The sequence below is a fragment of the Euprymna scolopes genome, chromosome 8 (assembly GCF_053919585.1).
Source record: "Euprymna scolopes isolate OS-2025 chromosome 8, ASM5391958v1, whole genome shotgun sequence".
Lineage (NCBI taxonomy): Eukaryota > Metazoa > Mollusca > Cephalopoda > Sepiida > Sepiolidae > Euprymna > Euprymna scolopes.
In genome coordinates this window covers 150,072,871-150,099,674 of record NC_136489.1, presented here as the reverse complement: position 1 = coordinate 150,099,674, position 26,804 = coordinate 150,072,871, and the positions used below count along the sequence as shown (strand labels likewise).

The window sequence follows — 26,804 nt, the reverse complement described above, 5'->3', positions numbered from 1 at the left end:
TGTTTTTATTTAATGTAAAATGTTTATTTAGTTCAAAAACATACAGTATTTACGGATATATTTGAAAAAGACAAATGGCAGCAAGGTCTTTGTTGAATATGTTAAGTTTGGGAAAATGAGTTCAAACTAAAAAATTATACAAAATACTTTTAGAAACTCACTCAATATGTTACTGTAACTTACGCTGACATATACTGAGTGAGTTTCTAACAGTATTTTGTATACTTTTTTAGTTTGAATTCATTTGTGCAAACTTAACATATTCAACAGAGACCTCGTTGACATTTGTCTTTTTCAAATATACCAATGAACACCGTATGATTTTCAAACCGAATAAACATTTTGTAAAAACACTAAAAACTTATCCCGTTAGGTAGAAAAGTAACTTATCTTGCCTTTGATAACATTTGTTTGCTATATATTTGTTTTATGACAACTTTTTCAAATCTCCTTATTTTTTTATTTTTTTACACGGTGGTCACCACTTATCAAGGCCCGGAAGCCACTCAGGGATAAGGGTTATTGCAAGTACAGTAATTTAGTGTGGAGATTTGATGAAGTGTTTACTTAAGGGGGCGGTTCATTAGGAATTTGTTAACATTGGACTTGAAGACATCCAAGTTGTAGTCAGGTGGGAAGCAGGCAGATAGAACAAAGTTCCACAGGCGTGCAGTTCTAAGAAAGAAGCTTTGTTCATAGAATCCACGTTTTGATTTAGGCACAGATAAAGAGTGGGGGAAATTTTTCACAGTGGATTCAGCTAGACGGGTGTTTTTCGTGAAAGATTGGCGAGGGGGGACCAGAAATTGGAGTTCAGACGAGCACCTGCCATGGAAATAATGATAAAACAAGGATAGGCTCGCAACGTCTCTTCTGTGGGAATATATGTGTATAGTAAAACAAACCCGAAGTTTGTAATTGACTGGGATCATTTGTTCTACTTGGCGTTGTCTGGGATAAATAATTATAAGATTACAGTATTACTTTTAGTAACTGATATATATATTAAATCTTTTCGGCCTATTGGCTTCATCAACATCATTTATTTTTGTATTATTGTAAGAAAGAGGGTAAAGGACAAGAAATGAACAATTGATCATTCTATTCAGCATTGTCTGGAATAAATAATTGTAAGAATTACTTTTTGTAACTTATATATTAACTTGCTTCCGACTATCGTTTTTATCGACATCATTTATTTCATATAATTGTGAAATGGAGTAGGAGCAAGGAATTAGGAATTTACTAAGACCATTTATTCCAGTCGGTGATCAATAATTATTATCAACATTATTTCTCATCATACTTTGATTTTAACTGCACTTTTGGCAGTGCTGTGAAGGTCCCCTTACCAAGATTACAATAATATGTGTGTGTGTGTGTGTGTGTGTGTGGAGGGGCTACCAGAAACTTTTGTTCTCCTCAATGTTGTCCAGATGCAATGAAATTGCCATTATCAACATCATTTTTCTTCATATTATTGTGAAAGCGGATCAGAGAACAGAATTACCTGACATCAAAAAATCCATTGGCTCGGTGTTGGCAATAAGTGTGAGATTACATTTAAAAGGGATAGCTCTGAGAAATGAATTACATTATTATTTTTTCAACACATTAAAATAAAAGAGAGGAATAGGCTAAGCAGAAGAGAAAGAAAAGTTGGTGAGAGGGACAGAAAAATTGAAGAGAGGGACAGAGAGAAATATAAAAAGACAGCTAGAAAGAAAGGTAAAGAGATGAAAATTTTAATATAAAAGATATTACACTATTTAACTACAATTTTGTATTTTTATGACCCCAAGCAACACCGGGTAACCCTGCTAATCTTATGATCTAAGTATAGTATAAGTAACCTCACAAAAAATGGAATCATTAATGAATTTCAAAATTCTTTCAGCAATTCAATTAGTACAAATAGACTTCGGTAGGTCTTCCTTGTCCATCAAATTGCAATTATGAATGAGTCTTTGTTTTGTATTCATTTTTTGCGGACTGTTACCCTCATCTTCATAGTTGTTGTTTCAGCTAATTCTTTGGCCTTCTTCAGGTGGTTAATGGGATAAGAATGCTGAACTATGAAGATGAGATAACAGTCTGCAAAATGTGAACACACAAATTATGAAGGATTCAAAAAAATAAAAATAAAATATCATACTATTTGGTATCGACCCGAGAATGGAAAACCAGATAAGAACACAATAATTGGATATATAAGACCATAAAATCCAACCTTGATCGCCTTTCGGGGTCTGCAGCGCAGTGGATAGAGGTGTTGGGTCTCTACACTCTTTCAGGTGTATATTGTCTGAAGATAACGGTTTCAATACTACTCAAAGCAGGCCACAGTTACAAAAATCAGCATTCCTATTCTGTCGCAGTTAATCACGTGGAGAAGGCCAAAGGATGAGTTGGCCTACATGTAGTGAAACAACAACAGCTATAAAGATGAGAAGGCACTTCTTCATTACACGGACGGCAGCATTGTTAGGGGGCGATAACTCAAACATCTTCTTGGTCAAATAACACAACAAATAAATAACAAACAATTTTTTTTTTTTTCACAAACACAAAATATTTGAAAAACAAAACATTTTTTGTATAAAACTGCATCAATATATAATTGTAAAAACATTTATTGAAAAGTCTGCGTTAAGAAAATATGATTCTAATAAAACAATTTTTGAATTAAAGCAACATTGGATATTTTTTCCCCCCCAAAACATTTTTTCAATTAAAGTAAAATTGAATTTTTTTTTCCAAAAAATTTAATAATTTAAATGAAACATTTTTAGAATTAAAGCAACATCGGATTTTTTTTCTGAAAACATTTTTAGAATTAAAGCAACATCGGATTTTTTTCTGAAAACATTTTTTGAATTAAAGTAAAATTTTCACTGCAACAAAATATAGTTTTAATTTTTTTGTGGTGCTTGCTAAAGGGTTAGAAATATATATGTTTAATTTTATAATTAATAAACAATTTGAATGGCAAGAAGTGCCACCCGGCGACAGTTTAGTGAAATGCACCAAAAAAAAAAAAAAAAAAAAAAATTGCCGCCATCGGTGTAATGCAGAAGTGCCGATGAGGATAAGAGTCCACAAAAAATGAATACATAAATTAAGAAGCCTAAACTTAAAGGACTCCAAAAAAATAAAAAAAATAATATACAGGCTTTGTTTTAACGCATTCAATAATTTGCTCCTAATGTGTATCTTTGTAATCAATACTGATAGTTTTTGCAGATAGAGATTTTGATAGAGTTTTGCAAAGAGAAAATAAAAAAAACAATAACATCAATATTTGATGCATTTTAGATCACAAAATCAATATCTTCAGATAGCCTAATGAAACAGCAAGAGGGTGAGAACGATAAATAAAAAATTATGGAAATAGATGATTTGGTAAGTTAATTGCAAATTACAGTTAATCAGAATGATCGAAATGGAATTTTTTCAAAACATAACTCAATCTCAAAACTGAGGAATACTTTAGCATGTATTTTGTGCAAGTAAAATATATAGAAAAAAAGCTCTAAGGAAGCAAACATTGATTACCTCGGCTTTTGTATGATTACAAATTGATCATGTTTTATTTTAACAGGTATATTACACAATGTTTTTAAGGATACTGATCCAGAACCTGACCCAAAGTCATGTCAGCAACTTCCAACAGTTTACAGTAAGCTGCCAGAAAATCTGGTGTCAGCAGACAACAAATTTCAATTAACATTTATTTTATCAAAACTTTTTCTTGCAAAAAAAAAATTTTCTTGAAATATTTGTTAGAAAAAAAACAAAAAAACTTAAAAAGTTAAAATACTTTTCCTAAAAAAAATGTATCTTTTTGTGTTAAAGTAGGTATCCCAAACTAGCCTAGTTTAGGATGCGCAAACTGGTAAATAAAGTTAAATTTCCCTTAACTTCAACTTGCAATATCTCGTTTATTTTTTTGGGTTATTTTGATAAAGTTTGGATTTAAATAAAATTTAATCTTTTTGCTTTATAGATATACTAGCGGGGGGGGGGGTACCCGGCGTTGCACAGGTGTTTGTAGGTGTGTGTGTTTTTGGGTAAATGAAAACAAAAATCGTTGGTTGTTTAAAAAAAAAACAAAAAAAAACAAAGCCTTGACGTGCAGTTGGAAAATAATAAAGTGTGAAAAAAAAACAAAAAAAAACGTGGGACTTGGCAGGTGCCCGTTTTTGACGAGTTAATGACGTCAACTTTTACCGTGAGTCTGTTCGCTTCTTTTTTTATATGAAAAAGCTTAATGCACATGCGGCGATCGAAAATTGTTGAATATTTATCTTTTGAAAGTCGGGCAAATTAAATAGACAGGTGACCCCGGTTGTTAACTCGTAGATATTATCACTTAGGCGTGATATAAAAAGTTTTAAGAAGTTATGAGGTGACCGATCGGTTCTTAGAAAAAAGCCTTTCTTGGACATACACGAAAACGCACACACAAACATTTTCGTTTTTATATTTATAGACTAGGAGGGGTACCCGGCGTTGTCTGGATGTTTGTAGGTGTGTGTATGGGGGGGGTGGATAAGTAATAACCCTGAAACGATGTTAAAAAAATCGGAAAAACCAAAACAGCGGAAAAAAAACCAAAAAAAAAACCGCTGTGTGTATGGGGGGGGGAGTAAACTGAAGAATAAGCGAAGTAAAAAAAATAAAGAAACATTGCCCGCGTGTCTAAAGATGTAAAAGAAAAAAAATAGTTTTGGTCGTGAGGCTGGATTGAACCCGGGAGCCTTGACGCAGAGGTGAAACAAACTCCAACCACTTAACCGTGTAGACCAACAGTAAGAGGAATTGATTATAGTGTTAAAATAAGGCTTATAAAGCGAGTGAAAGAGGTTTGATTGACAGATAGCCACTAAATGAGGTCATCGCGGGAGCGTTACGAGATGACATAGCAGTATTTTTTTTTGTTTGTTTTACTTCACATTAGCGTTTATTAAATTACGTATTTCGTTTCCTGTCTAGACATCTCTCTCTATCTGTCTGTCTGTCTGTCTGTCTCTCTCTCACTTTGTCTTCCTTACTCTAAAGACTGTTACTAAAAAAGAAAATGGCGTCTGGCTGTTTTTTTTTGTAAAAACTTCGATCGTTAATATTTTTTGTAAGCATATTTTATTTTTTACTTCACATTTTTGGCTTGTTATTTTTCGTTTAACTATCGTATCTAACTATTTTTAATGTGCTAATAACTTTGGTAACGTTGTCATAGCGTAGAAGTTCATAGTTTAGCTTGTGTGAGGGTTAAATTTTTTTTTACCGATAACAACAATGTTTTTTAAATTCAGACTGCCATTAGAGCTTGCTGACGTCAAAATCACGTAATATGACACAGCGGGTTTTAAATACAAGTTGACCCAAAATAAATGGCCCCGTGTATACTTTATGTAGAAGAGTTGGCGCCCGTATTTTTTTGGGAAGTTATAAATCGATTTAAAATATGTAATGTTTAACATTAAAATGTCACTTTTTTGCGCCCCCCCCCCCTGCAGAAAATCGATCAGTTGACGCACTTCTGATGGTCCTTTTGGGCTAATTTTTTTATATTTGTCGTCCGGAGGGTGGGGCTTTAATATGATACCAAGTTTGTGAATTTTTGTTCCGTCGGTCAAAAGTTCTTAGCAGATACACAAACATACATACATACATACATTTTCGCTTTTATATAAATAGATAATTCTTTTTCTTGTGTCTTTAATATTTTTATTTCCAGGTTACTTCAAGTTATGTCACTAATTTTGGTGAACGCGGCTTTATTTTTTACACAAAAAAATGTTGGTGTTTTTCAAATTTGGTGCATGCGATATTGGGAGTCTCTAGGTGTAAAAAAATAGTACCATTTTAAAGAAATAGCGCCACTTATCAATATGGTGAGCTTAAAAAAAAGGGTTTAAGTTGTTTTTCACAAAAAAAAATCCAACTTGAAAATTTCAGTGAAAGAAGTATGAAATAAATTTAATTGAAAAAATTCCAAAAAATCACACCGTTTTGTAGAAATATCTCCTCTTTAATAATCTGTTAGTGTTATATTACTACGCTCATAAATCAAGGAGCGCCACTAATAAAAGTGACTGTACCTACACATCTAGACTTACAACTTAATCCCAAGTGTATCATCACGAAAATCAACTGTCAGCACTAAGGAGCCTCACGACCCAACGAAAACGTAAACAAACAACTTGTTTCACTATGGATATATGAAAGTTAAATGAGTTTGTTTTTGTTTATTTAAAAGTTATAGAAAACTATTGTTTAAAATAATATTTTTAGTGCGACAAGTGCGTCAATAGAAGAAATGAAAATTTACAATTTAAAAAATAATGTCAGTTGTTTATTTTCTATATCTTCTTTCAAACCTTCATATGTTTTTTGCTTTATTTTCTTTCCATTGGATAAACTTCAGCATTGCTAAATTATCTTTTAAAAATTAAACTGGGAACATTTTAAACCAAAAAAATATTTTTAGTTGCGTGTGACTGATGGAAAAAGGTTTTTTTCATTTTAAAAAATTTAATTTTTTTGTTTACTTATTTTTCTTATGTTCTGTTGGGCGTTTTTGATATATCTAACATTTTGTTAAATTATTTTTTTTTATTACACTGTACAGTTACATTACTTTAAAAAAAAATAACAAAATATAGCTAAGTTTTAAGTTACGTGCAACAAGTCATGTGTAAATAAAAAAATTAATTTCACATAAAAATGTGCATTTTTTTTGTTTATGTTCTATCGTGCGTTTTTGATAAATTTGAAGATTTTGTTAAATTATTTTTTAATTACACTGTATATTACTTAAAAAATAATAACTGAAAATATTAAGTTATGTGCATGTGGCGCGTAAATGAAAAAATTAATTTCACTGTAAAAATCATTTTTTTTGTTTTGTTTATTTAATAACTGCAGAGACAGTACTTCTACAGTTTATTGCTGAAAATGGAGATGCTATTTTTTTCATGCACCTGTCGTTAAAATCGGAGGGAGAAATCAGTATTTTAAACTATGACCGAAGTTAGAAATAAATAAAAAAATTAAACTAGATATCAATTATTTCTGGAAAGAACTATGAAAAATGTAAATAAAGAAAGTGAAAGAGAATATATATATCTGTAATTGTTTAATTGAAAATGTTTTGATTTAATTAATGAAAACAGCAATGTTTTTCATGAAACGTATGTATATTTTTATTATTAAAAACAGAAAATGAAATGACATATTTATAATTGTCTAAACTGGGTGAGCGCCATTTGAAAGCCAAGACATTTATTGTATGAAAATTTATCAAAATATAACTGTAAAAACATTCATTGAAAAGTTTGTGTAAGAAAATATAATTTTAATAAAACAATTTTATAATGAAAGCAACATTGGATTTTTATAAAATAGTTTGTTTTTTTCCAAACAAATAAATAATTTTTATGGAACATTTTTTTTGAAGTTAAGCAACTTTGAAGGGTCAACAACAAATTAATTTGAATGAAACCGAAAAATTATATCTAGTTTAATTTTTTTGTTATTTATTTCATGCTTCGGTCATAGTTTAAAATACTGATTTCTCCCTCAGATTTTAACAACAGGTGCACGAAAAAAAAATGGTGTCTCCATTTTCGGCGATAAACTGTAGAAGTACCCCCCCCTCGAAACCTATATGTTCTATCAGGTGTTTTTGATAAACTTGAACTGAGATATCTCAAGGTTGTGTTAGGTGTCAAAATCAACACCAGTGGAAATAAAGTTCAATTGGAAGCTGCTTTCTCTGACTACTTGAGAAGAAATCTAGTTGATTCATTTTCACCTCCAAAGCAACAAAAAAAGTCTCTTAGTGAATCTGCTGAACATTCAGATAACTCCTGCAGTTGTGATGAAGAACCATCTCAGGATATCTTCAGTTATGAGCATCAAGGACATTGGCCAAGTCATTGAGGTTATATCTGCTTCCAGTGCTGTAATAAAATTTTTATCGCAAATCAAAAGGTAGAAAAGATTTTTTTCAATGGCCTTTGTCAGCATTTGTTTATAGATGGGATTTTGAGGTAATGCCAGTTTCAAGTGATGGTAGGATTTGGAGTGCTCTTGATATATCTACCATAGCAGAAGCCTATGAAAGAATTCTGAGAGAAAATCAATAAGGAAAGGAATTGTAGTAAGACCTCTGTCTATAAAATATCTTACTTGTTTACTTGTCTTTCAAGTTGAAAGTTTTTCAATGCTTGAAAAAAATGACTTGTGACTTTTTGTATAACAAATTTCTAAATCTTATTGTTGTCAGTCCTTTTTTGGTGAGTTTAAATTCTCCAAAGTAAAAATATTTCTGTGGCAAAAAGTTTTGTTATTAGAAACAAGGCAAACATTTTTTTGAATTCCTCACCCCAAAATTAGTAAAGTTGCAAAGTTTTAAGCTTCTACCTTCAATGGTTACATTTTTACAGCAATTTCAGTGACATATACTTTTGACTCATTTTTTTACCCTTTTCTGCCCTTTTTGCCAAATTGTCTGTTCGACTGCTTTTACATGGTCCACAATGAAGTGGTTTTATCAATTTATAATTAAAAGAAAAAATTATCTTGATCTCTAATGTGTTATGAATCATACTAAGATTCAATACATTAGCTATTGAAATGAAATTGATATGAACAAAGTTGCATTTCCGTGTCATATTTTCAATTTTTTCTTGTTGGTAGTGGGATTTTGCCTAGTGTTTAGGTTGGTTTCATCTAATAATTATTGCTTTCATTAGTATTAATTTTCATTTACCACAAGATGATATTACATTTATAAGGATTTTTCACTTGTTAGTAGCTTACATTTTTAGTTATATACTATGAAATTTGGCTTTTGGACCATGATAGCAAATTTTCAACTTTCCAACAAACTTTGAACGATCATAGCTTGATGGCTAATTGAGCTACTAAAATAAATTTGGTACTTTTGTTTATTGTTTACAAAAATCTATATGACCACATTAATGTTTTTTTTAGATATAATGGAAATAAAATTTTGGTTTGGGATACCTAGTTAAAGTTTTGTTTATCATCTGACAATGTTCGCGTCAGCTTTTTTCAGCAACTTTTTCGGCTGCTGACTGTAAACTGCTGGAAGATGCCAATGCTACCTTGAGCCAGGTTTTGGATCAGTACTGATTTTGACTTATACTTTCACCCAGGCAATGTCGCCATCTGTGTAATGCAGAGATGCCCTGCTAGTTGTTTTTGTGATTCAATGAATGGAAAAGAAAATTAAAAGCATGAAACTCACCTGCTACTTGCGCCTCAGTAGTGAAGGCAGTTGTCCCTTGCAGGGTGACCGTATCTTCGGTTTCAATGTGGTCGTGTTCTTGTGCTGACGAGAACGTCTGCAAGGCAGCTGCCTCTTCATCTCCCTCGCAGGATGTAATCTGCAGCATGTCAGTTATCTTGCTGGGAGATGACGACACCGTGGGGGCTGTAGTAACCAGCAGGGAGGGTATAATAGTGCGGCCATCAATGTCCGTTACTTGCGGCTGGCAGTTGCTGATGTACCAGCGGGAGGGCCTTGGAGGGATAGTATAAGTAGGATCAGGGGAAAGTACTGCTGTGTAAGTCTTTTCAGTTTCTATAGGTTGCGCCTCACTGCCAGCACAATCAGTTGTTTTATCAATAATTGTCACACATGTGTTGTTGGGTGAAGGACTGCTACTACTGATGGTTGGGGTCGTGCTTGTGTTTGGCGTTGTTATAATGCTACTATTTGTAATAGTCACATCGTCAGAAATGAGGGTTGGCCGATTGGACTCGTTTGGTTCCTCTTTAATAATTATCGGGGCTTGAGGCTGGCCAGTTCCTCGGATCGTAATTGGTGTTGTTAATTTGTCCAAAAGATTTGACGAGCAACAGCAGTCCGTTTTTGTGATGACTTCACTGAAGAGATAATCCTCTTGGTATTCATCGACAGCAACTTTGAAATTGCCAGAAATCTTTACAGAATTCCAGAAATTGGCATTGGTATGGAAATATTGGTGCAGAAAACTGGAGAAAGCCTCTTTGAATTCAAGGCCCATTTTTTAAGTTTTTGTTGAATTAGTTCAGCCTAGGAGTGAAAAAAGAAAAAATCAAAAAAACAAATTAGTATTGTTTAATGTCACATGTTAGTATTAAAAGTTGATAAACCAAAACAAAAATAAAACTTGAAATCTTAAAAAGAGCAAACATTTATAGCGTTATTTTAGGTGAAAATCTACAGTTGTGTGATAATGGTTGATAACTACGTAAACATTCAACCACAAGCCAAAGAGCCATTGCTTAAAATAACAAAGTATTACAAACGGACTAATTGAGAATCCATCAGAGATCACATTAGGGATGCCCTATGGAGTAAAACTTTCTCTCTCTCTGCTGAACAATGTGCAAATACAGTAACTGAATGAGGCACAGAAAGATATGCTGCCATGTGAAAATTCTATAGCAAGCTCCACTCTCTCCAATAGTTCATGGTTAGCTGCATTCCGCCAATTCAATTGCAAATGGTCAATTCAAAACAGACAAAAAATTAAAGCACCAAGAAATCATTGTAAGATGTAATAGCTGCAACTATGTGTACATACCGAGATGATCAGAAAGCAGAAACTAGAAAATCTATAATAATACAGTGAATAACAGGCAATCAACATTTCCCTGCTATTTCACCACCATGATGCTGCTTGTACGGTAATTGGAAAGACTGAACTGCTTTCGCAGCGGTCCGCTTTGACTTTCACCTTGGACTTAACAAAGCATTCTCTTCCAAATTTCTCACAATAGACAGAAACCACCCAATAATCTAATCATCACCTCTTGCCATATCCATGATATCATAAAAAATCTTTGACACCTAACAAAGCATGTGAATCTGATCTTATTTCTACTATAATAATAAAGGAATGCTTTGCTGAGCTGGCCCCTGTTCTGTTCAAACTTTACAACAAATGCCTTGCCAAATCTTGCTTTCTTGATATCCAGAAAATTGCCTCTGTGGTAACCACGTTCAAAAATTCTGGTGAAAGAACCAACTTACAAAATTATTGCCGCATCAATCTCTTCCTATGTTGTCGGGCCTGTATCTGTATTATATTGTGGCAGGCAATGCCAAAGGTCTGAACAATTATTATTATAAATTTGTTAACTTATGTAGAAAAAGTTATGCAGAAAGAATGTTTTGAAAGAAAGGAATGTTTAGCAAAAATATTTGTAAAAATCTAACAGGAATTTTAACTTAGATTTAGGAATGTTATGAATAAAATATTACAGAGATATTTATAAACAATAAACAATAGAATTAACCTTGTAACAAAGAAAGAGTAGGTTTTGATATATAGACTAGAGATTCAAACAGGAGTCAGAACAAGGGAGCCGTCCACAAGAGAAGGTTGACTTTGTCAGTCGTAGAAGCATTCCACTGAGCTACTAAGAGACAATGTACGGACCAAAGGACGAAAAAGCTTGAGGGAAACAATTAAATGTGAAAATGAGGAAAAACAAAAAGTTCTGTTGTTACTGCCTGAAATATTTTCTTGCAGTGTCTCAGAAGCAAAGGGAGCCACAACCTAAGCTTAGTAGTCCATTATCAAACAGCCATTTTGTGCTTATGTGTTATGCTTGCTGAACCCGTTCAAACTAATGACTGTTACCTTGTCCATGTTACATGACCTTTGTTTGAATATGTGTAAACATCTTGCATATACATCCACAAGGAACATTCATAACCACTAGACGATACAGAAGCATCGGTTTCATGCATACATATATTTATATAGATTAACTGTGCATGAATGCACTTATATACACGTTATATATAATACAATCCCACAATCCAACACCTGGTCTCCACTAAAATCTCGGAATCATTAATCAATCTGTAATAGTACACCATCTTATTAATGCAAAACTCTTTTCTGACCAACACTACAGATTCAGGCAAGACATACTATTAAGGATATTTTAAAAGTAATCTCTGAACAACTATATCATACACTGCACAAAGTAGGTGAAGCTAGGGTAGTAATGCTTGATATATAAATCTCACTATGTCTGTATGTGTATGTCTGTCTCCGTTTTTCAAATTGTATCTTCTCCTAGACGGATGATCGTTGGATGGCGTGTAATAGCTAAAAAAATTGCATTTTTGGTGCAGAATTTTATTAGAGTTATTTAATCGATTAAAATAATTGCTAAGGGCTTCAAAAAAGGGGTTCAAACTTGAAAGCAATGACACCTTGACGAGCGTAGCACAATGGCGTCATTCTGCAATTGCGTACATCTAGTAAAAGAGAAATCTATTTATTTAGATATTTCACAATGTTGTTAAAGCGGTTGTTCCTTTGGTGCACTGGATATCGTGACCGATTACTAGTTGCGGTGTCGATCTCCATAATTTCTTTTTTTTTTTTTTTTTTTTTTTTTACACATTCCGATATTCTTAATTTTTAAATGTTATGTAATAAATACACAAGAACACTTTTATTAAAAAAATACAGAAGAATGTTTTTGATTTACGTAACGAAAATGTAATATTCAAAATATATATGATATACCAGCTTATTTGTTACATTCCAAAAAGCATGTAAATAGATCAAGTAATGGCATTTGTATTGGATTTACTCCTAGTTGAGTAGTATAACATTTATATAAAAAATCCGGTGCTTCTTCACTATAGCACTCTGATGTAAAAACAAACAAACTCTTACCAGTGACAGAGAAAAATTAGCACAACAGAAAATTATGTAAATTATTTTAAATATGTGTTGTACATTACCCGCCCTAGGTAAGGAAATTTTTTTTTCCACATACGTGCTGTAAATTTCCTGCCCTAGAGAAGGTACAATTATTCCATACATATGTTGTGTAATACCCGTGCTAGGGTAGGTAAAAAAAATATTCTTTTGCTCAAGATGCTAAATGATACATAAACATAAAAACTTCCTCTATTCCAAGAATAACAGGTATGTTCAAAAATTTTCTCATTGTTGTATACGATCCAGAGTAATGCCGGATGGCCTTGCTAATCCTGGATATATCCATAGCCAGGGTTTGTACACATTTTCAGTGTCCATTTTCAAGGCTTTTCAAAGTTTTTCAAGGCTTTCTCCAGACAAAATTCAAGTTTTAAAAAACAAAATTGATATATTATAAACAATGATATAATAAAACAAAAACTTAGTTGGCAACAGGAAAAATGGTAGTAGTCAGATTACTTCCGGTGTATCGGCTGCCAGAAAAGGTGACAAGGCAAATCAGTTCCTTCGCTTTTTTTCTCTCACGCCTATATCTCCCCTGTGCATGTACTTTTTTTTTTTTTTTTAATGTTTTTCCAATCGTTCTTTTGTATCTAATAATTATCGAAAAGCTTTTTTGGTCTTATTTTAATTGAGAATTATTAAAATTAGTTTTATATTTTAAGAATTATTGAAAATATTTTTTGCACTCTTATTTTTTAAAAGAATTATTGAAAACAAGTTTTAAAATCTTTTTAAGAATTAACTATTTAGTATATGAAGCAATGCCAGCCATGCAACTGTTCATCACCAAAACAGTATTTATTTTTATATTTTCATAAACATATATAAATTGAAAAAATGAAAAAAATTATTTTTATAATTTCATAAACATATATTTCTTATAAAATTTCAAATAAAATAAAAACTTTTTTTAAATTTTGTTAATAAAAATGCAAATAAAGACTAATTGTGTTATTTTTATCTTTTTATAATTTTGTTGTATATTTTTCAATAATGTTTTTTTTATATTTTATTTCAATAAATCGCTTCACAATAGAAATACTGAAGTGAGGGAACTGATTTGTCTTGTCACTGCTTCCGGTAGCAGGAAGTTAGGAAGTACGTTAGCTGACTATAAACGGAAAAATAATTTTTTCAGTTCATGGCGGGGGGCCGAAATTTCACACATGGATTTCAGGTTGTCAGTTCAAGTTGTTCTTTTTTGGAACAAAATGGTAACTTGTCAATTTGAGTGCTGATTCCCGACATGTGTATTCGCTTGTTTTGTATTTAGTGCCAGGAATGTGCAATTTCAAAGCACTTTCACCCATTTTGCTCCAAACAAATATCTTTTTACATACACAACAATATGCCTATCGACAATCATATTTATATTCCCTGATCCACTTAATCTTTTTATACTAACGGGTCACCACTTAAATAGGCCAAAAGCCACTCAAATTTATTGCAAATTGGGTTAGACTAAATTCGTTTTACTTTTACATTTTGAATTTTTGGTACAGTGGATACAAGAGTTACGTCCCTTTATCACGAAACTATCGGATTATCTAGTTTTATGATAAAGGGACATAACTCTTGTATCCACAATACCGGAAATTAAAAATTTTAAAGTAAAAGCAAGTTTTGTCACAAAGGGACGCAATGATATGATGCGATTTCAGAACAATGTACGAGTTCGATTTTACTTTTAGTATTAAAAAAAATATTTTAATGGTATTTTTATTAATACTTAAAAATTAATTTAATAGTATTTATTCCGATCATTTCTTTTTATATTTTGACACAAATTTTTACTGGATATAAAAACGATTTTCAAGGCCTTTTAAAATATTTTCAAAACATTTTCCATATTTTCAAGGAAACTTTTTTTTTAAATTCCATTTTCACTTCAAACAAGGCATAGTGCCACTTTGATATAGGAGGTTACTATCAGGGACATAATTGCAAGAATACTATGTAGGGAGATGAGCAGCAAGATGTCTGTTTACATTACACTTGAACTTCTGCATGTCAGTACAGTCGAGGAAGCAAGAACCCGGAAGAGCGTTCCAAAGTCTAGCAATTCTGGGGAAGAAACTATTAGAGTAGAAGACTTTCTTACACCTAGGGATCTACTGTGTAGGGGTGGGATCTTGATGCTTGTTGGATTTGTCTGTGGTATTTACGTCGAGGAGGTACAAGTGCTTGTGGTTTGTTGCGGCATTTTACCGTTAAAATACTTGTAGAACAGGCAGAGAGATACAACATTTCGTCAATGGGACAGAGGTTGAACCTTAGATGACAGTTCAGGACCTGTCAGGTTGGCAACTCTCTTTTGAACCCTATCCAAGAGTGAGAGACTAGTAGCAGATACACCATTCCAAATGTGATACTCCATACATGAGCGAATGATGGCTTTATAGAGGTATAGGATAGCTTTCTAGCATGGTAGAGAGAGCCTACTTTCCTTGCAGTGGCTCTGGCAATGCTCTCATTGTATTTGTTCCAACTCATGTTCCCTGTGAACATTAGGCCTTTTCAAAGGAAAAGTAAATTTCAAGGACTTTTCAAGTTTGTGCAAACTCTGAAAGCATCCTACCTGCGAGTTCAGCATTCAAAAGTAACATGAGTTGGAATAAATACATAGATGATACTGCCAAAACTGCTGCAAGGCAAGGAAGGTGGGCTCCCTTTAATGTGCTAGAAAACTTCTTGCACCTGCCAATATCCGTCTTACATGAAGGTCTTCAACATTACAGCATGAATATTTAAGACATTCAAATAATGCTACTAAGATAAAGCTCCTTTCTTTTAACAATGATGAGAAACCTTTTCAACCACCAATTCCCATGACGAATTGTCTGGTCATTCAACTTTCAAATTCTTCCAATTTTCATTAATATGGAACACAAATCGGAACAAATGGTTTGGTTTACGACATATCGACTTTTTTTTTTCAATTTTCTTTTCAGTTTATTCAAGTTGAGGATGGAGCATCCTAATGGATGCCAGACATTCACACACTATCTCATATATTCCTTTTGTGTGTCAATAGCTAACACGATATGAGTTGAACCCAACTTGCTTTGTCAAGTTGAGTGTAAAGGGGTCAAAAAAGGTTACTGGTGACGGTGACATAAATCAAACTTGTTAGCTCTGGTTCGGCAAACGATTGCACTGAGGGATTAACAAGCGGTCACGAGTCAGGTCGGTTCATTTTGAGTGCGAACCGGTTAATGGGATGTTACCACCCCATACACGCACCTTAAAATAAATAGAGGACGCACATGCGTTTCCAGTTAGTTAGAGAGTCAGAGAGTTCTTGAGTTGAGTCTGCAGACAGTTCCAAGTTACAAGTCAAGAAACAAGAAAGAAGAAAAGGCGTAAAGGTCAAGACGGAGAAAGGACAGCTGGTCACTTGTGAAGAGGCTTTCCCACCATTTGGACGAATCAGAATAAAAACCATCCAAAAAAGTAAACCTCAACGCATTTGTTGTTGTGCCTCGGTTATTTCCAGACCCAGAAACCAGCCGATTCATCACTTATCAAGGCCCCGGAGACCACTCGAGGATAAGGGTTAATGAGTGTATGGTAGTCATTAGATTACTTAAGGAGACGGCTCATCAAGAACTTGTTTACGTTGAACTTGAAGACGACCATATTGTAGTCAGCTGAAAAGCAGGGGAACGGAAGAGAGTTCCACAGGCGTGCAGTTCTAAGAAAGAAACTTTGTTCATGAAATAAAGATAAAGAGTGGGGGAAATTATTAATTGTGGTTTCAGCTAGACAAGTGTTTTTTTTTTGTGAAAGTTTGGAATTGTTTGCCTTTGGAATTCTCTCCTAGATCCCTGATTGTACCAACATGCAGAAATTTAAATTTAATGTAAACAAATATCTTGCTATACTGCTACCAACTTAAAACATCTCTACAAATCTGGCTCCTAATTCACAGTAACTCTTTACATCTCAATGTATCTTGCTTTGGGTGAATTAAAGTAAAAAAAAAAAAAAAAAAAAAAGAAAAAAAAAAGAAATCCAAACTTTTTGAATTTTAGATGAATCATAATTTTTAATTTCTAAATCTTTTTCTAATAAAATAAACTTTTATTAATTATAGCAAAATGTTACCTTTATATTGGCATTTTAAAGGCTTCAAAACAATTTTCAAATTTTGAATTGCCATAATCATTTAACCTAGTTGTGCTATTACTTAACAACTCATTTGTACTCAAACCATTTAAAGAAATAACATTAAAAACACTAAGTTATAGCAAGTTTCGTTATGTAGCGAAAGACTGAAATGAAAACTCGTCTGGAAAAATAAAGTCACTGTCTTTATAAACAAGTCAAGAATGACTGCTTCCTGTCGACTTTTCATTTCTATGTTTCATAGATATTATGAAACTCGCTTCAACTTTGAATTTTTAAAGTTGAATTATCTTACATAAACAAGAGTTTTAGTAAAAACTAGATGACATGTGACCCAATTGGGTCATCGATTCAACTGGTCAAGGGTCGTCTAGTCGATAAAGTTACTGAAAATTACTCTTCATTTTTTTTTTTTTAAATTTTACTTCAGTAAGTTTTAAGATATCAAGGAGCTCCCTCCTGGAGCTAACACTTGATTCTGTTATGATTTAAATTTATATCCGAGGGCTCTTTTAAGAATAGATGCTTTATGGCTGCTCCTTTATGAGGTTAACCATTTCCAAGTAATCTATATCATATTTTCCTTAATTTCTCTGTTCCACTTTTTCTCAAAAGCTACTGGGTCGATCTGGGTGAAATTTTGTATTGATATTATTATAAGATACAATGAACAAAGAATTATGATATCCGTTCAATACACAGTGATTAATAGTGATTCGTATTTAATGCAAAAATGAGTCTAAATTAATCATATTCAATGATAAATTTGCCATAAAACACCCATCCTAAGTTAACGTAAAAATTTCAGTCAATATTATATTTCTCTTAGTCTATCTGTCCATTCCATTTTTTCTCAGAAACTACTGGGTGATATGAAATTTTGTATGGACCTTTATTATAATAAGGTGCAGCAAACAAAGTATTATGGTATCTGTTCGATGTACAGTTAGAGATTAATATGTATGAGTTTAAATTAGTTTACCTAGTAGATAAATAAAAAAAAAAAACACTTTTATTGACCCCCCCCCCCAAACAAAACAAGAAAAAAAAAGGATATCAAATTTTACTTCAGATAAAAATGTTTTTGGTCCCCCCGACAAAAAGAGGGTGGACCTATAAATTCACCCTTGACCGTTCGTCTGTCCACACTTTTCTCAATAACTACGGTTTGGAATTTTAAAAATTTTGCACAAACATTAAACATGATATGAGTAAAAAAGTAACAGAACAGATTTTCCAGGAAAACTCCAGTTGCACCCCAAAGGGTGCGTTTTGGGTTAAAATGGCTAAAATTGACACTTTCGTGCTTGTTAAAAAAGATTGATGCCTTGGATTTTTATAAAATTTTCTGAAAAGTTGTAACTAACTGATTTCTATATAATTTTGTTTATCTATACTTCGGAATAGCTCTTGGGTGTGGCCCAGGAGTTCTTTAGGGCTAATAAAAACACTCCATTTTTGGGACTATTTTACCATATTTGTCAGAAATTTTCTGTGTATGTCTACTTAGCAGTTTTGCATGGTGCTGAATTCAAATTTAAATATGATAAGGCCTTGGAGACTTTTGGGGCGGCGGCAAATGATGGACTCAGTCATTTCTTTTTTCGCATGGTGCAAAACTCAAATTTACATATGTTAAGGCCTAAAATTGCACTGTTTGTCCATTGTCACCAAGATTTGACACCTCCTGAGAGCTTTCGGGGCTAAATGGTGTGGGGGTGGGCAATCGCTGAACTTAGTCATTTTTTTTATGCCTCGTTCACTGTGCGTTCACGGGGACCATGCATGCTTCACTTGTTTATATTCATTTTCATGTAGAATCGAAGGTTATGAAATAAAATGCAGCGAACAATAAAAACTATTTAAAAGTCTTTATTTAATGATGAGACATAAGAAATGAAAAATTAACTTCTATATTAATATCTCACCTGCATGTGTCGTACACATTATTATTATTACTGTGTAAATTCCACAGTGACAGCTTTCATACGGAATATATTGCTTTGCTTCAGTGAATGGAGACCATGTGATATTATTGTAGCCCTTTTGTTAAAACTGTAAAAGTATTTATCTAAGTAATCTGGTTAATGTAGTGTCAGAATATATCTGGTTATTACGGTTTATCTCCAGTATCTTTATAGGAGTCTGTGACATATTTTCCATCGTATGGACACCCGGCACAAATGAAAACTCCACAATATCATGAAACCATTTTTAGACAGAACAGATAATATACTTGGGCCCTAGCCAGACGACCAAGAAGGTATATTTTAGTTTCATGTATGGCCCAAAGGCAACATCATTTAAAAAAAATTTTTTTTTTATTTATTTTTACATTGCGTCTTTGGTGATCGGAAGATCCTATTTATTCAAAAGGGGATAGAAGGTGATAACAGACTATGAACATTAAATTAACGTATTTATATACTAATTTAATGTTTGTAGAATGTTATCAATTTTATCCTCCTATTTAATAAATACGATCTCCTGATCATATAATTTATAATCGCGAAACCGTGACACATGTACGCACGTTAATGGTACTACATTATTAATATACAGACTAACGGGACCTGTGGAAATTCCGCAGGGGACTTATTCATATGTAATATATTGATGTTTGCATTCTGTAGATGTACAGCGTAAATGAAGATGCTCTGATATTATTGTAGCTCTTTTGTTAAAACTGCAAAAATATTTATCTAAGTTAGCACGAACGCCTGGTAAAGCACGATCGTAAAGTACGCTTAAATATGATATTTTAATTGTTGTAGATTTTGTATATTCAAAAATAAAAAATATATCCATATGACTTGGGCGCATTAGCTTGAATCGAAAATGAAATAAAAACTTATATATATATATATATATATATATATATATATATATAACGTGAGTTCTTTCATAATTGAAACCGAAACCAAAACTTATGAAGAATTTTTGATAAAATTATTTATAAAAAAAGTAGATGATTTAAGTGCAATCAGCTATAGTCAAAACCGAAACCAAAACTTATGAGGAATTCTTGGTAAAGTTATTTATTACAAGAAATTAAAGATCATAACAATTAAACAACCCGGATGTAAGTGTGACACACTATCATATTAATAGAAAGATTATTCATGGGGTTATTTGGCAGTTGTACTCTTCTGTCATAAAGACCAAAAAATTGAACAAGTCTGTGATTGAATGAAGATCGTCAACATGCGTAAAAGTCCCAACTTGTTTCTTTATAGTAGGTATATGCAAAATGAATTGCTCAAAATGAATAAACATTTTGCCCCTCTCTTTACTTAAAAATTCATCAAAAATCAGGAAATTAACCAATTTTAATTAAATTTTCAGTATTTATGATAATGATTACAGAATATAATGAATCAATTATTTTTATTTGAATCTTAGTGGAAATGTATTATTTTATTTAAACAAAAAACACCTTTACTAAAGTTATGGTTTTCAGTAAAAAAAAAGAATGAATTTGTTTTTTGCTTTTTTTTTTATGAAAATAAAGCATTGTAAAATATAACAATAAAAAAGAAAAATTAATTTTTTCAGGAACATTACGAAAAATCCCCTAAAGTTCATATGAATTAATTTGATATAAATCAAAGAAAAATTAATTTTTTCAGGAACATTACGAAAAATCCCCTAAAGTTCATATGAATTAATTTGATATAAATCAAAGAAAAATTTATTTTTTCAGGAACATTACGAAAAATCCCCTAAAGTTCATATGAATTAATTTGATATAAATCAAAGAAAAATTTATTTTTTCAGGAACATTACGAAAAATCCCCTAAAGTTCATATGAATTAATTTGATATAAATCAAAGAAAAATTTATTTTTTCAGGAACATTACGAAAAATCCCCTAAAGTTCATATGAATTAATTTGATATAAATCAAAGAAAAATTTATTTTTTCAGGAACATTACGAAAAATCCCCTAAAGTTCATATGAATTAATTTGATATAAATCAAAGAAAAATTTATTTTTTCAGGAACATTACGAAAAATCCCCTAAAGTTCATATGAATTAATTTGATATAAATCAAAGAAAAATTTATTTTTTCAGGAACATTACGAAAAATCCCCTAAAGTTCATATGAATTAATTTGATATAAATCAAAGAAAAATTTATTTTTTCAGGAACATTACGAAAAATCCCCTAAAGTTCATATGAATTAATTTGATATAAATCAAAGAAAAATTTATTTTTTCAGGAACATTACGAAAAATCCCCTAAAGTTCATATGAATTAATTTGATATAAATCAAAGAAAAATTTATTTTTTCAGGAACATTACGAAAAATCCCCTAAAGTTCATATGAATTAATTTGATATAAATCAAAGAAAAATTTATTTTTTCAGGAACATTACGAAAAATCCCCTAAAGTTCATATGAATTAATTTGATATAAATCAAAGAAAAATTTATTTTTTCAGGAACATTACGAAAAATCCCCTAAAGTTCATATGAATTAATTTGATATAAATCAAAGAAAAATTTATTTTTTCAGGAACATTACGAAAAATCCCCTAAAGTTCATATGAATTAATTTGATATAAATCAAAGAAAAATTTATTTTTTCAGGAACATTACGAAAAATCCCCTAAAGTTCATATGAATTAATTTGATATAAATCAAAGAAAAATTTATTTTTTCAGGAACATTACGAAAAATCCCCTAAAGTTCATATGAATTAATTTGATATAAATCAAAGAAAAATTTATTTTTTCAGGAACATTACGAAAAATCCCCTAAAGTTCATATGAATTAATTTGATATAAATCAAAGAAAAATTTATTTTTCAAACTACCGATATCATCATTGAATTTGCGCGAGCCTTTTCTTGTCTCACACAAAAACATGCGTTCACATCTCAAGCTATATTACTTGTCATATACATACGCGCACACAAACATATGCGCCCACGTCCACACACGTACATATATTCACGTTCGCGTGCATACTCACATTCACGTGTATACACACACACGCTAATGGACACACATGTACGCGCACACGTACACACACACACACGGACAACGTCACTTCCCCTTTCAAAGGAAATCCACACATGCGCAAAAGACCACTGGAAACAACTATAAAAGCAAGAAACAAGCTGTTTCCAGCCCTTTTTCAGGCCAGCTTCCTAGCTGGGCGGTCTACAGACCGACAGCGTGCCTTTTCGGCAGACGCGCGTGCCTCACACCACTTGCTACTATGTGGGACAAAAAGCCAACAGACAGTACGTACACTTTATACGCTTTCTTTCTCCATGAACTGGATTGACATTCTCACTCTTTCTCCTCTATATATACAACTTGTCCCCGAGAATACCTTCGCGTAGCTGACTGCTAACTGATGTCAACCCTCTATCCTTTGTCTTTGTCTACACGCTCGACTATCATTCTCATTTCTACTATATTACTCACTTCTCTTCCCACGCGCGAACAAACGATAGTGAGATGAACACACATTTCCTTTTCTTTCTACACCACCAGTCCCGCAACAAATGATGGTTACACCCGCGCGGACATGAACACGTTATATCTAAAACATTCATTCTTTCAACAGTAAATAAACGACACATTTATCTTATCCATCAATTGAGTTTTTGTTTCCTTCAATTCCATTCGTTTCATTATTTTCTTTTGTAACGGGATTAGGATTTATATATCTTAGTCCTCTACAAATTAAACATTGTTTATTTAATATTTTCACACAAAAATATTATAAATTGCAAAAAATATTTCCTCTTTTTTTTTTTAGATTACATGTTTCGCATAAATATATGTAAGATTCTAATGTTTCGCATAGTTTTTATATGTAAGATTCTAATATTTTTCTTGCTTGAATGAACATGTAACTTTCAGTGTAACATAATTGCTATATAATCTTGAAAAAAAATTATAATTTAAAAACAGGAATACAGAAAAATAACTAAATTAAAAAATGGTAAAAATTATACAAACGTTTACCATGGGAATGTATGGATGCACAGCTGGGGGGGGGGGAAGAAAACCAGCACTTTCTACCTCCCTCCAACTACCTGATATCATTTTCAGACAGCCTTTTGACTTTCTGACATTTTGGGCTTCCGTAGAACGCATTCTTAGACGACTTTGTTTTCGTTTGTGAGAAGCCAGAATGTCTCGCTTTTGGGGATTAATGAGGCTATTTTTTTATTTTATTTTTTTATTTTATTTAATTCAATATCTTAGGACTGTACTTTACTAATTATCTTTGAAATTGACCCAGAAAACTAATATTTATCTTTGAAGGGATTTTTACAATGAATTTATTTAACTTCAAAAATGTAGCTCCCCTTGTGGGTTTGTATTACTGTACACATAGATTCGAAAAAGTTGTCAAAAAACAAATATATAACAAATAAATGTTATCAAAGGCAAGATAAGTTACTTTTCTACCAAACTGGATATAATTTTCGTGTTTTTATTCAATGTAACATGTTTATTCAGCTCGAAAAACATGCAGTGTTTACCGATGTATTGGAAAATTCAAAATGGCGCCCGACTCTCTCTTAAACACGGTAAGTTCGGGAAAAGGTGTTATAAATAATAAACTAGACAAAATACTGTTAGAAATTCGCTCAATATATATTACCGTGACATAGGTTGACATATATTCGGTGTTTTTTTTAATAATATTTTGTCTAGTTTATTATTTATAACACCTTTTCTCGAACTTACCGTGTTTAAGAGAGAGTCGGCCGCCATTTTGAATTGTCCAATACATCGGTAAACACTGCATGTTTTTCGAGCTGAATAAATATGTTACATTGAATAAAAACACAAAAAATATATCCAGTCTGGTAGAAAAGTAACTTATCTTGCCTTTGATAACATTTATTTGTTATATATTTGTTTTTTGACAACTTTTTCGAATCTATGTGTACAGTAATACAAACCCCAATATTTATTTACAATATTGAAAAAAAAAAAAAAATAACAAGAATAAAATTGTCTGTTATATTTATTTTCAAAATATTAGTAAATAAAATAGATAAACAAGTTGCTAAAAAGAAATAAACCGGAAAAAAAACAAATTTATGTTTATTTCGAAGTAAATAAACGTAAATATTACATAACAAGAACCAAGTCAGAAATTTAACGTACGATTTTCATTCAATCAATGCCATGTTCGATTTTTCGGTCTTCATGAAAGATAACCGCTTAAAATTAGTTCGGAAAAATTCAGTTTGGTTCGGTTCAAATTCTGTAGAAGAACTTATATTTTTAAAAATTTTACGATTAATCGAATATTTATTGGAATAAAAAAAATAGGTGGGGATTTGTGGCCTGTTAGACCAACACATAACTTACTCATAAAAACTTCTCTAGCAATTTTCGGGTATGCTGAAAACGAATATCACATTTAAAATTGGAACCGGCAACTAGTTTTCACGATATTGCAAACATACTTTTTCCGCATGTTTCATGTAGTAATATAACGTGACGGCCATGTTAGCACGCTAGTTTTAAAAATAGTATTTTCAAGTTAAATTCACTTCTTACGATATTTTTGCTTATTAAATTGTTAGGTGACAGTACAGAATAATTACAAAACACCCGCCTCTTCCCCATGTTAAGAATGGCTTTCTAAATAATAACGTTATTATTTCAGCGCGGTAACAGATGCACAAGTACTAAGAAATCCAATAAACTGAAGTATAATTAAACTTAAAAATCCCATTTAAAAAGTAATTACAGAATTAAATCCACCAGAATGCATTTCGGTTTATTCGTAACCATTCCAACCATTGTAATCGTTTGTTTTCTTGATAGTTGGAGGGAGATAAAAATAATAAGAAAAAAAAAAAACGAATTATTTCGTGGCTCTTTAAAATTGGAAAAGAATTTGGAAGCATTTAAATTGTCGAATAGAAAGCCATTCTTGGCTTTGAAATGCATACAGATTCTCATGGGTGAAAACAGTGCAAGTTTTGGAAACTATTTGCATCCAACATTTATTTTATAAATAGAGACCGTGATAACATATAGTTTTAGAACAATGTTCGTATTTACTTGCCTCCTCACGAGGGCAGAGTTAGCCACAAGGTCGGTTTTTAATGTGGTGAAAATCCAGTTCCCCAAAAAGGGGCACTGCTAAGAACAAAAATAAAAAAAATTCCTCAGTCTAGAAGGATTTCTCCTGCACTGATCGAGGCCAGAAAAGGTGAAGTAAACGAATAGCAATAATATTTACATTAAAATAAATCTTATAAAACAAAACAAAAAAAACAAAACAAAAACAATTTGGTGAAACAAAAATGAAAGTAACAGAATATCCGGACAATACCGAATGTGTAAACCCACATTTTAACAAAATAAATAAATTAAAATTAAATAAGTAAGAAACTAATTCAATTATAAACTTAATTACGTAAATAACGATTGAAAGTTATTGTTTTCAACGTTGATTTACAAAAATAAATACAAGCGTTTTGGTTTCAGTTTTGTGGAGGACTGGAGGACGCACATACACACGATCTAAACGGTCTTTTAAAAGATTATTAATCAAATCAGTCTTCGTATTTATCGGTTTCTAGTAAATATGCAAGTAATAAAAAGTAATTATTTAGGATCTGTCTAGTGATACGTCGTATTATGTTTTTAAAAATAACAATACAACTGGAAGTATGCTTACCATAAAATAACGTCGGTTTCCGCAGGAAGTGAAACATTACAAGAAAATACTTATCAAGGGAAGTAACTCTTGGGAATACTTCCTTTCAATTTTGTGAAAATAAAGAATCACATCACCTGATGATGAGCTATAAACACTAACTTACAGCCTCCCGGGCTTATATCATTGTAGAATACGGGCTGCTTCTTTTAATTGATGGTGTTTTAAGCCAACCCATTTCAGGTGAAAACATTATTACGTGCTTACGTGACATGTCGAAATGTGTATAAATTTAAAAAATTACGAAAAATGTATCAAAGGCGCCGCTTCTTAACGAAAATAAAAAATGAATTTCCAGGGAAACAAATGGTACCTACGTAATCATTAAGTTTCAAATAGTAACATATCTAAAAAATAGTAATCTTTGAGAGCCTGTTCCTCCGTTTAACTATAGGTGGCACAAAATGTATATAATGGACCCCTTGAAATAAAAATAAATGTTTTTTGTTATATTTTAATTTTAAACATGTTCTTTTTTAGCAAACATATTTGAGTTTGTTTTTTTTTTTTTTCAAACATATTTACGTTTTTTTTTTTTTTTGCTTTTGCAAACATATTTAAGTTTTATTTTTCAAACATATTTACGTTTTGTTGCTTGTTTATTTTCAAACATTTACGTTTTTTTTTCTTTTTCATATTTATTTTTTGTTGTTGTTTGTTTTGGAAACATTTACGTTTCTTTTTTGTTTTTCCAAACACATTTACGTTTTTTCTTTTTTTTGCAAACATTTTTTTTTGTTTTTGTTATTTTTTTTTTCAAATATAGGTTTTTTTATTTTGTAAAAATGCGCAATCTATTTACGATCTTTGTCGCCAATTAACCCTTGCCAAACCACATAATGGATGCAATTGTTGATAACATTTTACCTCTAAGTGACATGTGTTTTCTTGAGTATTCCTTAAAGGATGTTCTCTTAGGAACGTAAAAAAAAAACAAAAAACGTAAATGTTTGAAAATAAACAAGCAACAAAACGTAAATGTTTGGAAAAATAAAACTTAAATATGTTTGCAAAAACAAAACAAAAAATCGTAAATATATTTGAAAAAAAAATAAAACTTAAATATGTTTGCAAAAAAAAAAAACCCCACAAAAAAACATGTTTAAAATTAAAATATAACAAATACATTTATTTTTATTTCAAGGGTGCCATTATATACATTTTGTGCTTCCGTAACTGGTGGACAGACAGTA

General features: G+C 31.7%; 1 protein-coding gene across 3 annotated transcripts in view; it reads right to left on the bottom strand.

Moving 5' to 3' along the window:
- The window catches only part of LOC145283830 (uncharacterized), a 103,240-nt gene extending 77,539 nt beyond the window's left edge, over positions 1–25,701 (bottom strand). For 2 of the 3 annotated variants that reach the window (XM_080132925.1, XM_080132923.1), the window contains exons 1-2: positions 25,573–25,701; positions 9,281–10,090 (exon numbers count right to left, since the gene is read on the bottom strand). In XM_080132925.1, the coding sequence (XP_079989051.1) occupies positions 9,281–10,061 (781 nt within the window). In that variant the 5' untranslated portion in view covers positions 10,062–10,090; positions 25,573–25,701. Of the gene's footprint in view, positions 1–9,280; positions 10,091–18,829; positions 18,926–25,572 lie in introns of those variants that run through there. The other variant, XM_080132924.1, reaches the window with a different exon arrangement.
- Positions 25,702–26,804: the final 1,103 nt, after the last annotated feature.